Source organism: Oryza brachyantha, chromosome 1 (assembly GCF_000231095.2).
Source record: "Oryza brachyantha chromosome 1, ObraRS2, whole genome shotgun sequence".
Classification (NCBI taxonomy): Eukaryota; Viridiplantae; Streptophyta; class Magnoliopsida; order Poales; family Poaceae; genus Oryza; species Oryza brachyantha.
In genome coordinates, this window is record NC_023163.2 from 24,608,698 (window position 1) to 24,621,025 (window position 12,328).

At 46.2% G+C, this 12,328-nt stretch overlaps 3 protein-coding genes across 3 annotated transcripts; 1 reads left to right on the top strand and 2 right to left on the bottom strand.

The window, feature by feature from the left end:
• Positions 1–591: 591 nt before the first annotated feature.
• Positions 592–4,475, top strand: LOC102699276 (probable indole-3-acetic acid-amido synthetase GH3.2). Its single transcript, XM_006646292.3, has 3 exons — positions 592–1,052; positions 1,204–1,305; positions 2,771–4,475. Exons 1-3 carry the CDS (start codon positions 694–696, stop codon positions 4,125–4,127), a joined length of 1,818 nt encoding a protein of 605 aa, XP_006646355.2. The 5' UTR covers positions 592–693; the 3' UTR covers positions 4,128–4,475.
• Positions 4,476–5,474: 999 nt separating this feature from the next.
• LOC102708385 (formamidase-like) lies at positions 5,475–11,854 on the bottom strand. The gene is made up of 8 exons (XM_006644697.3): positions 10,684–11,854; positions 9,319–9,540; positions 8,976–9,213; positions 8,707–8,897; positions 8,282–8,517; positions 7,476–7,719; positions 7,285–7,392; positions 5,475–5,835 (listed from the first exon to the last, which is right to left on the bottom strand). The coding sequence occupies exons 1-8, from the start codon at positions 10,726–10,728 to the stop codon at positions 5,704–5,706; spliced, it is 1,416 nt and encodes a 471-aa protein (XP_006644760.2). The 5' UTR covers positions 10,729–11,854; the 3' UTR covers positions 5,475–5,703.
• Positions 10,740–12,145, bottom strand: LOC107303788 (pentatricopeptide repeat-containing protein At5g56310-like). The gene is made up of 2 exons (XM_015834491.2): positions 10,935–12,145; positions 10,740–10,842 (listed from the first exon to the last, which is right to left on the bottom strand). The coding sequence occupies exons 1-2, from the start codon at positions 12,143–12,145 to the stop codon at positions 10,740–10,742; spliced, it is 1,314 nt and encodes a 437-aa protein (XP_015689977.2).
• Positions 12,146–12,328: the final 183 nt, after the last annotated feature.

Below are 12,328 nucleotides of genomic sequence, written 5' to 3' on the forward strand. Positions count from 1 at the left end.
ATAATATATTCTTAGTGATCTAAACATAAAGACGAATAAAATAAAACATGATAAAAGAAAATCATAAAATCAACTTTAACTTAAGTTTCAGAATTTAAAACTTACCTTATATAAGTATATAAGAATAAAAAAGACAGTGGTAAGATTATCCTACATTTTTCTAAAGTATTCACGGTAGCGTTTCTCCGTCGGATGAGTTGAGATGGGATGGGATTCCCGTTGATTAATCCGGAGCCGTTTGATCGCCCCCCCGACCGGTCTCGGCTAATTAAAACCATTAGTCCATTACGGAGTCGTCGCTCCGCCCCGTTTGGCTCTCGTCGTCAGCGCCGATGGCTCGCTCGCTCGCTGCCGGGCGTGCCGGCCGGCCGGCCGTGCGTCCCGTCGCGGGGCCCGCCCGGCGTCCGACGTGGCCGACCGCGCGGGCCCACGTGCCCCCGCGCTGCCCGGGCAGTGACGCCCGCGTGGGCCACGCCCTGCCTCCCCCCTCGGCCGCCTCGCGCGACGTGCATGGCGGCCTCCGCCCTCCCGCGCGCCGCTATATATACCCGCCTCCCCATTGCAACCGCATCATCACACACTCCAAGCGAGCCAGACAGACAGCGAGCGAGCGCGACATAGCAAAGCCGGCAAGAAACGCCAACCCCCTCCGGCGAGGAGCTAGCTAACAGTTTTCGGTTGCGGTCGGGGACCATGGCTCCGGCGGCGGTGACTGCGGCGGAGGCGGCGGCGATGAAGGAGGTGGCGGCGGCGGCGGCCGGGAAGGCCGCGGCGGCGTGCGAGCGGGACGCCGAGAAGCTGGAGTTCATCGAGGAGATGACCAAGGGGTTCGACAGGGTGCAGGAGCAGGTGCTGGCGGAGATCCTGGCGCGGAACAACGGCGCCGAGTACCTCCGCCGCCACGGCATGGAGGGGCGCACGGACCGGGAGGCGTTCAAGGCCCGGGTCCCCGTCGTCACCTATGAGGACCTCCGCCCGGAGATCGAGCGCATCGCCAACGGCGACCGCTCCAACATCATCTCCTCCCACCCCATCACCGAGTTCCTCACCAGGTGCGTACTGCGTAGTACACTCCAAGAGAATTTTTTTTTAAAATCTGCAGTCCTTTTGCCGGCTCGGCTCCGCCATTGACTCGATCGATGGCGAGCAAGAAAAAAAAATTAGATGTCGTTGATTAATCGGTTGCTTGGTTGATCATTCTAGCTCGGGGACGTCGGCGGGGGAGAGGAAGCTAATGCCGACGATAGAGGACGAGCTCAACAGGCGGCAGATGCTCTACAGCCTTCTCATGCCCGTCATGAACTTGTGGGTGATCCATCTCTGAATCTCTAATCATATTAATTATCCTACTTAATTTAGCCATCTAACTGTTTTCTTTTTCTCACCACGCCTTTGATTGGGACGTTTTTTTCTTGACTAGTCCCGGCCAACAGTTCATCATGCAATTCTTACTCTTCCTCAAAAATGAAATCTTGATCTAGTCTAGTGCCACTGATGAAAGCTGATCGACCAGGTGCATTAGTTTTAAGGCATAACAATGTCATATAATCTCCAGAGACAACCTAAACCTAACAGTTCTCAGTTTAAATTAATTGCGTATGCACAATATATATTAATACTTGGAAAAATAAATATAATGATCGACCGGCCGGGGGTGAGCCATGCTTTTTCTAGCGATCGCCTTGATGACCTCAAGGGGCCGGTTTGCCTAAGAAACCCGGCAACTTGCGAGAGGTGTGGCTAAATTAATCGCTCACGCTGAGCCTAAAATTTAATGTGTTTGTGTCTTAGACGCTAGAGATGCTGCCCTGCGTGTCTAGATTCCTTTTTCTAATTTGTAAGACATCTAACGATAGCTAAAGCTAGCTTCCTAAAATAAGATTGTGTAGCTAGCAGCTCAAAGTCGCTTGCATACGTAACCAGGAAGTTGGAGTGTAACCTTACAAACAAAGCGACAAATCGGCTACCGGCCTTGTTGCGCTAAAATAAGCTAAGATCGAGAGGCGAGGGTTTCTTTTTTTTTTCAGAACCAATCAAATTAATTAGCTCGAATAAACATGTGTGTGCACACACACTTTAATTAATAATGGTGGTGCTACTGCTCACTGATCATGAAAATTTTTATCATGCATTATTACGTGTCCTGTGTCGATCCCACATTAATGTATCCCAGCTGAAAGGAATGGTGCAACTACTGATGTATCTCTGTTAGGCATCACACTTGCTCAGTCTTCGTACTACGCATCTGATATCTTTATCTAGGCTGTGTCAACGTCGGCCTGAATCTGTAATTAATTCGGCATGCAGAACTCAGCATCAGTGGTCATTGCACTGCATGATCATTGATCCCTCCCTGCTTAACAATTGACGACGTAACCAACCAGCTAGCTAGCTAGATGCATGACACTGCATAATAGACTACTTCAAAAGCAAGAACTAACTCTAATTTATCTATAGGCAATCTGATAGTCAATTCATACTATAGTTATCTGGCCTTACCATAGTTACCTATAAAAATATATAGTCTCACATATCATACACACTGTGTCTTAAAACTCGTGCTGCAGCTGGCTACAAATTAGTACGGAGTAGCTCACTACTTCTCTCTTCTCTCGTATCTATTTAAAATATGTTTATAATCGGCTTATAGCCGGCTATTGCACATGCTCTAACTAGATGGTGATTATTAATATGTGTATCTCAAATTAATCAATCAATTAATTAAAGGTAAATAAAAATAATATGAGACTAATTGCACGTACGTCGACAGGTACGTGCCTGGGCTGGACAAGGGCAAGGGGCTCTACTTCCTGTTCATCAAGTCGGAGAGCAAGACGCCCGGCGGGCTGCCGGCGAGGCCGGTGCTGACGAGCTACTACAAGAGCGACCACTTCAAGCACCGGCCGTTCGACCCCTACAACGTGTACACGAGCCCGACGGCGGCCATCCTGTGCACCGACGCGTTCCAGTCCATGTACGCGCAGATGCTGTGCGGCCTGGTGGCGCGCGCGGAGGTGCTCCGCGTCGGCGCCGTCTTCGCCTCCGGCCTCCTCCGCGCCATCCGGTTCCTGCAGCTCCACTGGAGGGAGCTCGCCCACGACATCAGGGCGGGGGCGATGAGCGGCAGGGTGACGGAGCCGTCCATCCGCGACGCCGTGGCGGAGGTGCTGGTCAGGCCGGACGCCGAGCTCGCGGCGTTCGTTGAGGCGGAGTGCGGGAAGGACAGGTGGGAAGGGATCATCACCAGGATGTGGCCCAACACCAAGTACCTCGACGTGATCGTCACGGGCGCCATGGCGCAGTACATCCCCACGCTCAAGTTCTACAGCGGGGGGCTCCCCATGGCGTGCACCATGTACGCGTCGTCGGAGTGCTACTTCGGCCTCAACCTCCGCCCGATGTGCGACCCATCGGAGGTGTCCTACACCATCATGCCCAACATGGGCTACTTCGAGCTGATGCCGCACGACCCAGACGCGGCGGCGGCGCCGCGGCTCGTCGACCTCGCCGACGCCGAGGTCGGGAAGGAGTACGAGCTGGTGATCACCACCTACGCGGGGCTCTGCCGCTACCGCGTGGGCGACATCCTCCAGGTGACCGGGTTCCACAACGCCGCGCCGCAGTTCCGGTTCGTCCGCCGCAAGAACGTGCTCCTCAGCATCGACTCCGACAAGACGGACGAGGCGGAGCTGCAGGCCGCGGTGGAGCGCGCGTCGGCGCTGCTGGCCCCGCGCGGCGCCAGCATCGTGGAGTACACCAGCCAGGCCGACGCCACCACCATCCCGGGGCACTACGTGGTGTACTGGGAGCTGATGGTCCGCGAGGGCGGCGCGTGGCCGGACCCCGCCGCGTTCGAGCGGTGCTGCCTCGAGATGGAGGAGGCGCTCAACGCTGTGTACCGGCAGGGCCGCAACGGCGATGCCATCGGGCCGCTCGAGATCCGGGTGGTGCGCGCCGGCACGTTCGAGGAGGTGATGGACTACGCCATCTCCCGCGGCGCCTCCATCAACCAGTACAAGGCGCCCCGGTGCGTCTCCTTCGGCCCCATCATCGAGCTGCTCAACTCGCGCGTGCTCTCCAGCCACTTCAGCCCGGCCTGCCCCAAGTACAGCCCACACAAGAAGTGAGATCGATCGCACGCTGCCCCGCGGCCCGGTTGAGCTCGAGATAATACATCGTAGCCTACTACTACTACTACGTCCCGGTGCTTATACAGTCAGTGTGTCAGTCAGTGCCCGTGTAATTTCTCGTGTGCAACTGCAAGGCAGAGGGCATATATGTGCTCCTGGCTGCCTGCTTCTCTGATCTTAGATCGTGTCATGCTGCTCCGCTGCTGGTAGTTACATGTAAACATGTGTGGTGTCATTTCTGGAGTGGAAATGACCGAGTGTTTGTAATGGGTAAGCTGGTAAACGCCATTCTTGGCCGAATAACATAATAGGCCTTGTCGAGAGTATCTACCAACTACTTCCGTTGACGTATGCGTACTTTTTTTTTTATGATTGTGTATGTGTACCTTTATTTATGCTTGTGCAAAAGTGGGATTGAACTAGTGACACCTTAGGAATTCAACGCCCCATGTCTGTTGGTAGTTGGTACAGCGTCACCCATGTCTTCTAGGATACACTACTTAAATCACTAAGCTATTCTATTACTACAGCATGATTCTTTCTGATAAAGTTCCAACGTAGACGTAGCTCCAGTACTCCGTCAAAAATATTTATCATTTTAGATAAGATTTAGTTAAACTTTTAAAATTCCAACAAACAATCAAATAATTAATTTAAATACAAAACAAATGATATGCATAGATTTTTCTCGAAAAGTAATATCATAATATCATGACCATTTTAGGTTTTATAAATTTATTTTAACACAAAATTATTTGTCAAAATTTTATAAATTTAACCAAATTTCGATAAATATTCGGAAAAAAAAAGAGTATTGTTGGGAGGAGTATTCTATTACTACCAACAGCCTAGCCCCGGGTTTGGTGCTTTCCAACAAGCAAAAGTAACTTCAGACTTTTTTGTTTGTTTGAGTTTTGTTACAGGGAAATGCGTCAGCATTGACGCATTTCCTGCATAAAATCAAACATACCTGATCAACCAAAATGCGACCTGAAAATTCTACCATTTCTAAACTTACAATATTCATGAATAAAACCTGAAACGTCACGTTATTCATGAATAACGTAGTAGCTACAAGTGGCTCTAATTCTGGGTCTGAAAGTGCGCTACGGATTGCCACTAAAACCTTCCAATCTAGCTTAGTCCCACACTCCCATGGCTGATTAGCACAGAATTCACTAATTCACACTCGAAATAAGATATTAGGGAAAAAAAGAAAGAAAAACTTGAGAGCTATAATTCAACGGGAAAAATGAAAGAGACGCTATATCGATTAGATCACGTCAACAAGAAATTCAGTTACTTGCACAACTCAGATAGCACGAGTGCACGAGTTGGTACTCGGTAGCAAATTGCAATATATAGAAAATACGGCAACATTCGGTTGTGTATCTACCTCTGAGTTTACTAGGGTATAGGGCAGTCTGTCAGAGGAGAGAGCATAGATTACAACAGGTAACCCACATTATGGACACCACCACATAGATGTTGGAACGATAAATACGATTATTAAGATTTAAAATTGCTGATCGTATAGTGGGAACTGTGAACATGACCGTGCATTTTGCACTAGTTAAGGTGCCCTTGTGCTGCTTGGGTCCTCCTCCGTAACAGGAAGGTGTCCATCGGACGAGCATCTCAAAACATCTGGAAGCCTTCTCAACTTTGGTCCTTGTTTCCCACTCAGGCGTTTTGGTTTTACATCCTAGACACCATTCAAATGTCACACACTGAAGTTCTAAAATAAAAATATCGTACCCAAAAAAATCTCTATGAAGGAGTGTGGACTGAAGTGACTTTTCCCTTATTACACATTTTTCTCAGAGCATGATGGATATTAACAGGATTATATTCTATATTTTAATAGATGATGCCGTTGACTTTTTTTAGCACGTTTAACCATTTGACTTATTCATTTTTTTAAAATATATGGAAATATGAGATATAGATAAAATACATTTAATAATAAATCCAATCACAACAAACTAAGTGATAATTACGTATGTATGTTTTTTAATAAGACAAATGGTCTAAGCTTGTGCCAAAAAATCAACGAATCATCTATCAAAATATAGGGTTGGCCAAATCATAACTATAAATGATATGCTTTTATCTGTGTTCCTTATGTTTCCTAGTTGTGATTTATCGTCCCAACTGCTGGAAGCAGTTGTATTTGCAAATTACTAGTTTGTCTTCTGTAGTAAATCAGAAATCATCAGGGGAGGGGTTCTATTTCACGCTGTTTTGAGTCTCTTCTATCACTGAGTGAACGTGTAAGTTGATTATTTGAAGCCCATCACCAAGTGTAATCAGAAATATTACTTTAATTAAATAGAGAAAGCATTATGGGTAGATGATCGATCTAATCTTACTGGGCCATCAGCCTTAAATACCTTGATTGTTACACAGGAGTTCCAAGTGTCTACCAGGAATGTAATGTAAGAGTGTTTGATCAGAAAACAAGCACAGTGGTCCACCTGTTCGCTGATATCAAGGATGAAATTTCCATTTGGAAAGAAGCTGGTATGTTTCAAAAATCTTAGTGAGTAGTACCCTGTTCTAAGTCAGGAGTTTGCTCCTAGGCTCTCCCAGGTTTCGACAACATCCTGTCGATATAATTTGTATTCCCGTTCCACATTATAAGAACTTCTGATCCTGTTTAGATTTATATATATGCTAATGAATCTATACGCATATACAAAACATATAAATTGATATATGGATGAATCTAGACAAACCTAAGTCTTATAATATAAAACAGAGGGAGTATCTTGTAACCCATTTTCCCCAATCTTAATAGAATTGGTCAGATTCCTTCGGCTGGGCCGGCAAAAAGTGTCTACCAGGAGTGGTACTGATTTAGTGTGGACTTGTAATACATGTAGTGTACTCAACACTCACGACTAATTATTAGCCAAAATTACTACCTTTCAGTTTCTCCAAACTAAACTCCTAGCAACAATATCTTAGTTAGATCTAAGATCAGACCAAAGGAACAAGTCATAATCTTGTCAGTCTAGTTCTATTACTCGCCCTAGTAAAAAATATTTGATGTTGGGAGAATAGTACAATATATTCTTTTAACTAACTAATTGATTACAGATATACTGAGTAAAAGACTGATGGAAATTGTGTTGAGTTGTTGGCAGCAAACCTGGTCGAATATGGCTGTAGGGATGGCAAGGGTTGCCACTGCATTAGGGGAGTCTACTATTCCAGATATCCTACCCTCGCATGGGCAGCATGATAGCAAAAGGTATACCTGTATACAATCCATTAAACTCTGATTTTAGGATAATGTTCAGGTCACACAATACTAGCAGGATAACAGAAAATCCTGTCTACCTGCTCCTTGGAGTAGCCAAATCTGGAAAGGTACTCAATGGCATTGAGGACAGCGCGCTTGTAGGCAACTGATGCGTCAAGAAAATGCTGCTTCCCAGACTCGTCTACACTGATGCCCTCAAAGACCAACCAGTCTGAGAAACGTGGTTCCACTGGACCTATATCAAAGATAGGATTCACATGAAGTGGTGTTGGACCTATTGGAGTCAAGTATTCCTGCATCCCACCTCTTATGATCTCACACCTAAACAAAATGTAAGAATGAAATCAGTTCGTTTTCACAAGCAAACGAGAAGCAAATCTTCATGAACAGATTTTTCACAGGCACTCAGCATCTCTTGCACAAATAGTCAAGTGGAAATGCAGTTTCTCAAATACAGTATAAGTATGATACATGGTTTAGGAACAACTGGTGCTATGTTCTAGTGGAGTGATTCTGATTTCTACAAATAATGCAAAGCAATATGTCTCAATTAGATATCATTTGAGTGTTTTAACTTGCTGTAATTACAGAAAAGAAGCATCAACTAATGCATCCTATTAATTAACATTCTTGATGTGCCCATTTGATTATTAAAATTCTCAAGCAAGCAGCTATGTGGATGATCTATGATGGTGTTCAAGTCTAGGTATCTATATAGGGATTATGAAAAAAGAACTAACAGTACAAGGATAGGTACATTAGTGGATTTCATTCACCTTTAAGTAGTTTTTTGTTTCACTGTTAATTTTTGGGTGCGCTCTTATATTTACAAATTATAATGTAACAAGTACTCAGAATTGTAGAGAAGAAAAAATGTAATTACTTTAGCTCAAGAAATCCACTCATTTCTATTGCTCCGCAGAATGAGACTTCACCATCACCCTGGGAAAAATGCATGTCCCCAGTACTCAGATTTGCTCCATCAACAAATACCGGAAGATAAACCTTGGACCCTCTGCTTAGATTCTTGATGTCACAATTCCCCCCATTCTCCCTTCCGGGAATAGTTCTTGCTGCTTCATTTGCGATTTTGTGCCATTCAGCAGTCCCTTCTTGAATCTGAATCACATAACAAGCATTACAGACATGGCTTGTTTCTTAAAAGGATACAGAGCTCTTTAACCAATAACCATTTATCTTAGATCGATATCTATATGTAAAATTGCTGCACTGTTGGTGCTGCAACAAACAATGTTCTATTTAATCCTTGCGCTGAAGTAGAACCACTGATCTGGCAGAAGGCCATACCTTTCCAAGTAAACAGTTCTCGGGGGTTGGTAAGTTGGCAAGAGGTCTCTGATGTAGAACTTCACAGAGTTTGAGTGACTCGTGATTTGTCTCAGCCAATATTTTTTCCCTCTTATTCCATATATTGAGAAGTTCAGCAGATGGTGCAGTACCCACTATACCAGGATGAGTTAATCCTGGAAACCGAACACCTGGTATACACAAAGTGGAATTATAGAAGTATCCTTAATTAAAAAGTTTCATCCACAACAATACCAAGAAAATTCTACCTGGTATCTGAGGGGAGTATGCATAAATTCCTTCAAAATACCAAATAGCTTTTCTTGCACTAGGGAAGTGGTCGGTTAAGAATCCACCACCATTCTCCCTTTCAAATATGGCAGTATAACCCCATTCCTCACCAGGAAGTGGGCCAAGGTTGCAGATCTCTACAGCAAGAAGATCACCAGGTGAAGCTGGAACCCCTTCAGCATCAACTATTCTTAAGGGCCCACTAAGATAATGAGTCTGTGGGAATCAATAGTCAGTTTCCCTGATACCTTGTTTTCTAATAAGTACTTGGATAAAAAAAAATCGATCAGTATCTCTTGCGGGAGCGACATATATACTTACAATTGTGAGATCCAGGAATTTGATATCATCTGCAGAGTTATCATCACTGACTCTTCCTCCAGTCCAATCGACCATCTCAACACGGAACAATTCCCCTTCAATTACATCTGCAACAGGAGGGATATCTGGATGCCAACGGTTATGCAGAGGGACTTTTTGCTCCCATGGCTTCTTGCTCACATCTATAGGAACTACCAATCTTGGTGTTGGAGGAGCCATGTTCTGTTGCAGGGAGGTAATGGATCAGAGATGCATCCTTTCGGAAGCTCCATGCTTCTATATAATGACAGCACATCCGTGGCACTGAGTCAGATGAAAAACGACAAAATGAGCAAAGACAGAAAGGCATCCCAGGAAGAAACCGTCTCAAATACACACTCCACCTCAAAAATGCACTGAAATATAAGTGATATATCCTCTTATTAAACTATTTCAAGAAATTAGACACGTATTAACCTAGCAATTATTTTATATGGTTGGTACCACTTCTGAACTAGAAAATATCTCATCATCTGAGCTCTGAGTGGCCTATAGAGATATGAGGGACCAGCAGGACAATTCTTTCTTGATTGTGACCACTTATTAGGAAGGTGCATCCCTCAGAACATGCACATAGTAGGTTTTTGTGTCAATATTCAAAGATAATTTCCATCAAAAAATATATTCAAAGATAATCTGAAGGTGCATCCGTAAGAACACTAATGAGCCATAGGCACCAATTCACGCTAACTTGTCCATGTCCCCAATATCAGGAACAGCCTTGCTTTGTCCCTTTTGCATCACATTTACAACTAGCCAGCTAAATATTTATTCTTCAAGGCAATGTCTAACTAACAGGGGCATTAAATAATATTATTTATGTTTGTATTTAACAGTAATGAAGTAATGAACCACCTTGCAAAACCTTCCTGATATAAGCTATAAATATTACGGTAGAACCACTAGTGCAAATAGAAACTCTTACGCAAGAATAAGAAAGTCATTTCTGAAATAGTACTACAGAAGGCAAGGAATTCATTGTTGTAGAATATCGCTAGTAAAATAATTCCATTAACATTTCGCCTAAGGACTATAACCTGTACACTAGTCAATTACTTCCAGTGAAAAATGGAGATAATGGGATTATATGATATGGGAGTTGCAAATTGTCTGCTTTCCACCAAAATTAAGCACTCTCTGTTAATGATGATATTGAATTACTAGAGTATTATCAATTTTGCTTCCCGAGTATATCAGTCTATCCATGACCAATTCAAGAAGCACCCTTCCACAATTCCTGCTCCCAAATCAACTTACATGATCACAATCTCCAAGCTCAGAGGGAAAGCAAAGGCATGATTCTCTACTTGGCATATGTTGAATTACCTTCCAATGTTGTTCCTCACTCAACATATTCCAACAAATATCCATCTGTAGTATATTTATTTGACCTGTCTTCTAACATCTGAAGGCTCCATCCTGCATCTTTCCTCAGCCCCTTCTTCTTCATCCAATGCAAGATCCCATGAGCTTCCTGCCACCTCCCTGTCTCAGCATACAAATTTGATAACAGAATGTAATGTGATGCATTCTCAGGTTCCAACTCCACCAGTCGCATTATGACATGCTCCCTCAACCACAAGTCACTGGCCTTGCAGCCCCTTAATAGCAAGCCCCATATGACTGCATTTGGCTGTAATGGCATTGTCTCGACAACCCTAAAGGCATCATCAAGGTGTCCAGAGCGACTAAGAAGGTCAACCATGCACCCGAAGTGCTTGATCCCAGGTTGAAACCCATACTCACCTTGCACGAGCAGGTTAAATATTTCCTTCCCAGTGTCAACAAACCCAGAATGTGCACAGGCACAAAGAACGCAAATGAGTGTAACTTCATCTGGCTGGACACCATCATCCTGCATCCAAGAGAACCACTGCAATGCTGTCTTGCCATCATGCGCAAGGGCAAGTGCTCCAATGATAGAGTTCCAGGTATAGACATTCCTATTGGCCATTTTTGAGAACACACGCATTCCGTCTGATACTTTTCCACACTTCCCATACATGTCTACCAGTGCTGTGCCCAATACAACATCCATCTCCCATCCCTGCTTCTGCACGTACTTATCAATCCAGATGCCAGTGTCAACCGCACAATGGGCTGCACATGCGCCAAGAGCAGCAACCATGGTAACGCGGTTGGGTGCAACAGAAGCAGAGAGCATCCGCCGGAAGGTCGCCAGAGCGTGGAAGGTGAGGCCTCGATTCCTGTATGAGGTGATCATAGTGGTCCACGCGACAACATCCGCTTGGGACATTTCGTCGAACAGCCGCTCAGCGTGCGCCAGGTCAGGATCGCATGCCGCGTAGCGCGCGAGAAGGGCATTGCGGACATGGCTGTCGAGCGCGAACCCAGACTTGGCCACTTGGCAATGCAGGGCTCTCAGGTCGCGGAGGGAGGACAGGGGGGTGAGCAGGAGAGGGAAGGTGAAGCGGTTGGGGCGGACGCCGAGGCGGAGGAGGCGGCGGAAGAGCGGGAGCGGGGGGCAGGCAGGGGCGCGGCCGAGGGAGCGGAGGAGAGAGTTGAAGACGAAGACGTGGGGGCGGGGGTGGCAGGCGAAGAGGGAGAGCGCGGGGTCGAGGTGGCGGAGGCGCCCGCAGGCGAGGAAGAAGGCGGAGACGACGGTGGTGGAGCGGAGGAGCGCGGGGTCCCCGAGGATGGCGCCGCGGATGGGCGCGAGCGCGGCGGCGGAGGTGCAGGTGTTGATCGCGTGCAGCGTGCGCGTGGCGGAGGGGGCCGGCGGCGCGGTGGACGACGGGCGGAGAGGCGGCGGGAGGACGGCGGTCATCACGGCTGTGCGGGTACGTGGAGCGCGGAGTGGAGGCCGCGGCCGCCTTTTGACAACCACCCCCGTTCATCGATATGAATTGTCCCCTGCGGTCGATCTGTGCGTTAACGGCCCAGATGGCCCGTTTTGCAAGCAAGAGTTGCACGTAAATGGAAAATATTATACACTCTTGCGTTCACGAAT

Excerpts from the sequence above, each read along its gene's own strand:
- LOC102699276 (XM_006646292.3), top strand. The coding sequence starts at position 694 with ATGGCTCCGGCGGCGGTGACTGCGGCGGAGGCGGCGGCGATGAAGGAG. Across the intron at positions 1,053-1,203 it reads ATCACCGAGTTCCTCACCAG|CTCGGGGACGTCGGCGGGGG; the intron begins GTGCGTACTGCG and ends TGATCATTCTAG. Across the intron at positions 1,306-2,770 it reads CTCATGCCCGTCATGAACTT|GTACGTGCCTGGGCTGGACA; the intron begins GTGGGTGATCCA and ends GTACGTCGACAG.
- LOC102708385 (XM_006644697.3), bottom strand. The coding sequence starts at position 10,728 with ATGGATATTTGTTGGAATATGTTGAGTGAGGAACAACATTGGAAG. Across the intron at positions 7,720-8,281 it reads AGTGGATTTCTTGAGCTAAA|GTGTGAGATCATAAGAGGTG; the intron begins GTAATTACATTT and ends CATTTTGTTTAG. Across the intron at positions 7,393-7,475 it reads TTGGCTACTCCAAGGAGCAG|GTATACCTTTTGCTATCATG; the intron begins GTAGACAGGATT and ends GATTGTATACAG.
- LOC107303788 (XM_015834491.2), bottom strand. The coding sequence starts at position 12,145 with ATGACCGCCGTCCTCCCGCCGCCTCTCCGCCCGTCGTCCACCGCGCCG. Across the intron at positions 10,843-10,934 it reads TGCAAGGCCAGTGACTTGTG|GGAGGTGGCAGGAAGCTCAT; the intron begins GTTGAGGGAGCA and ends ATGCTGAGACAG.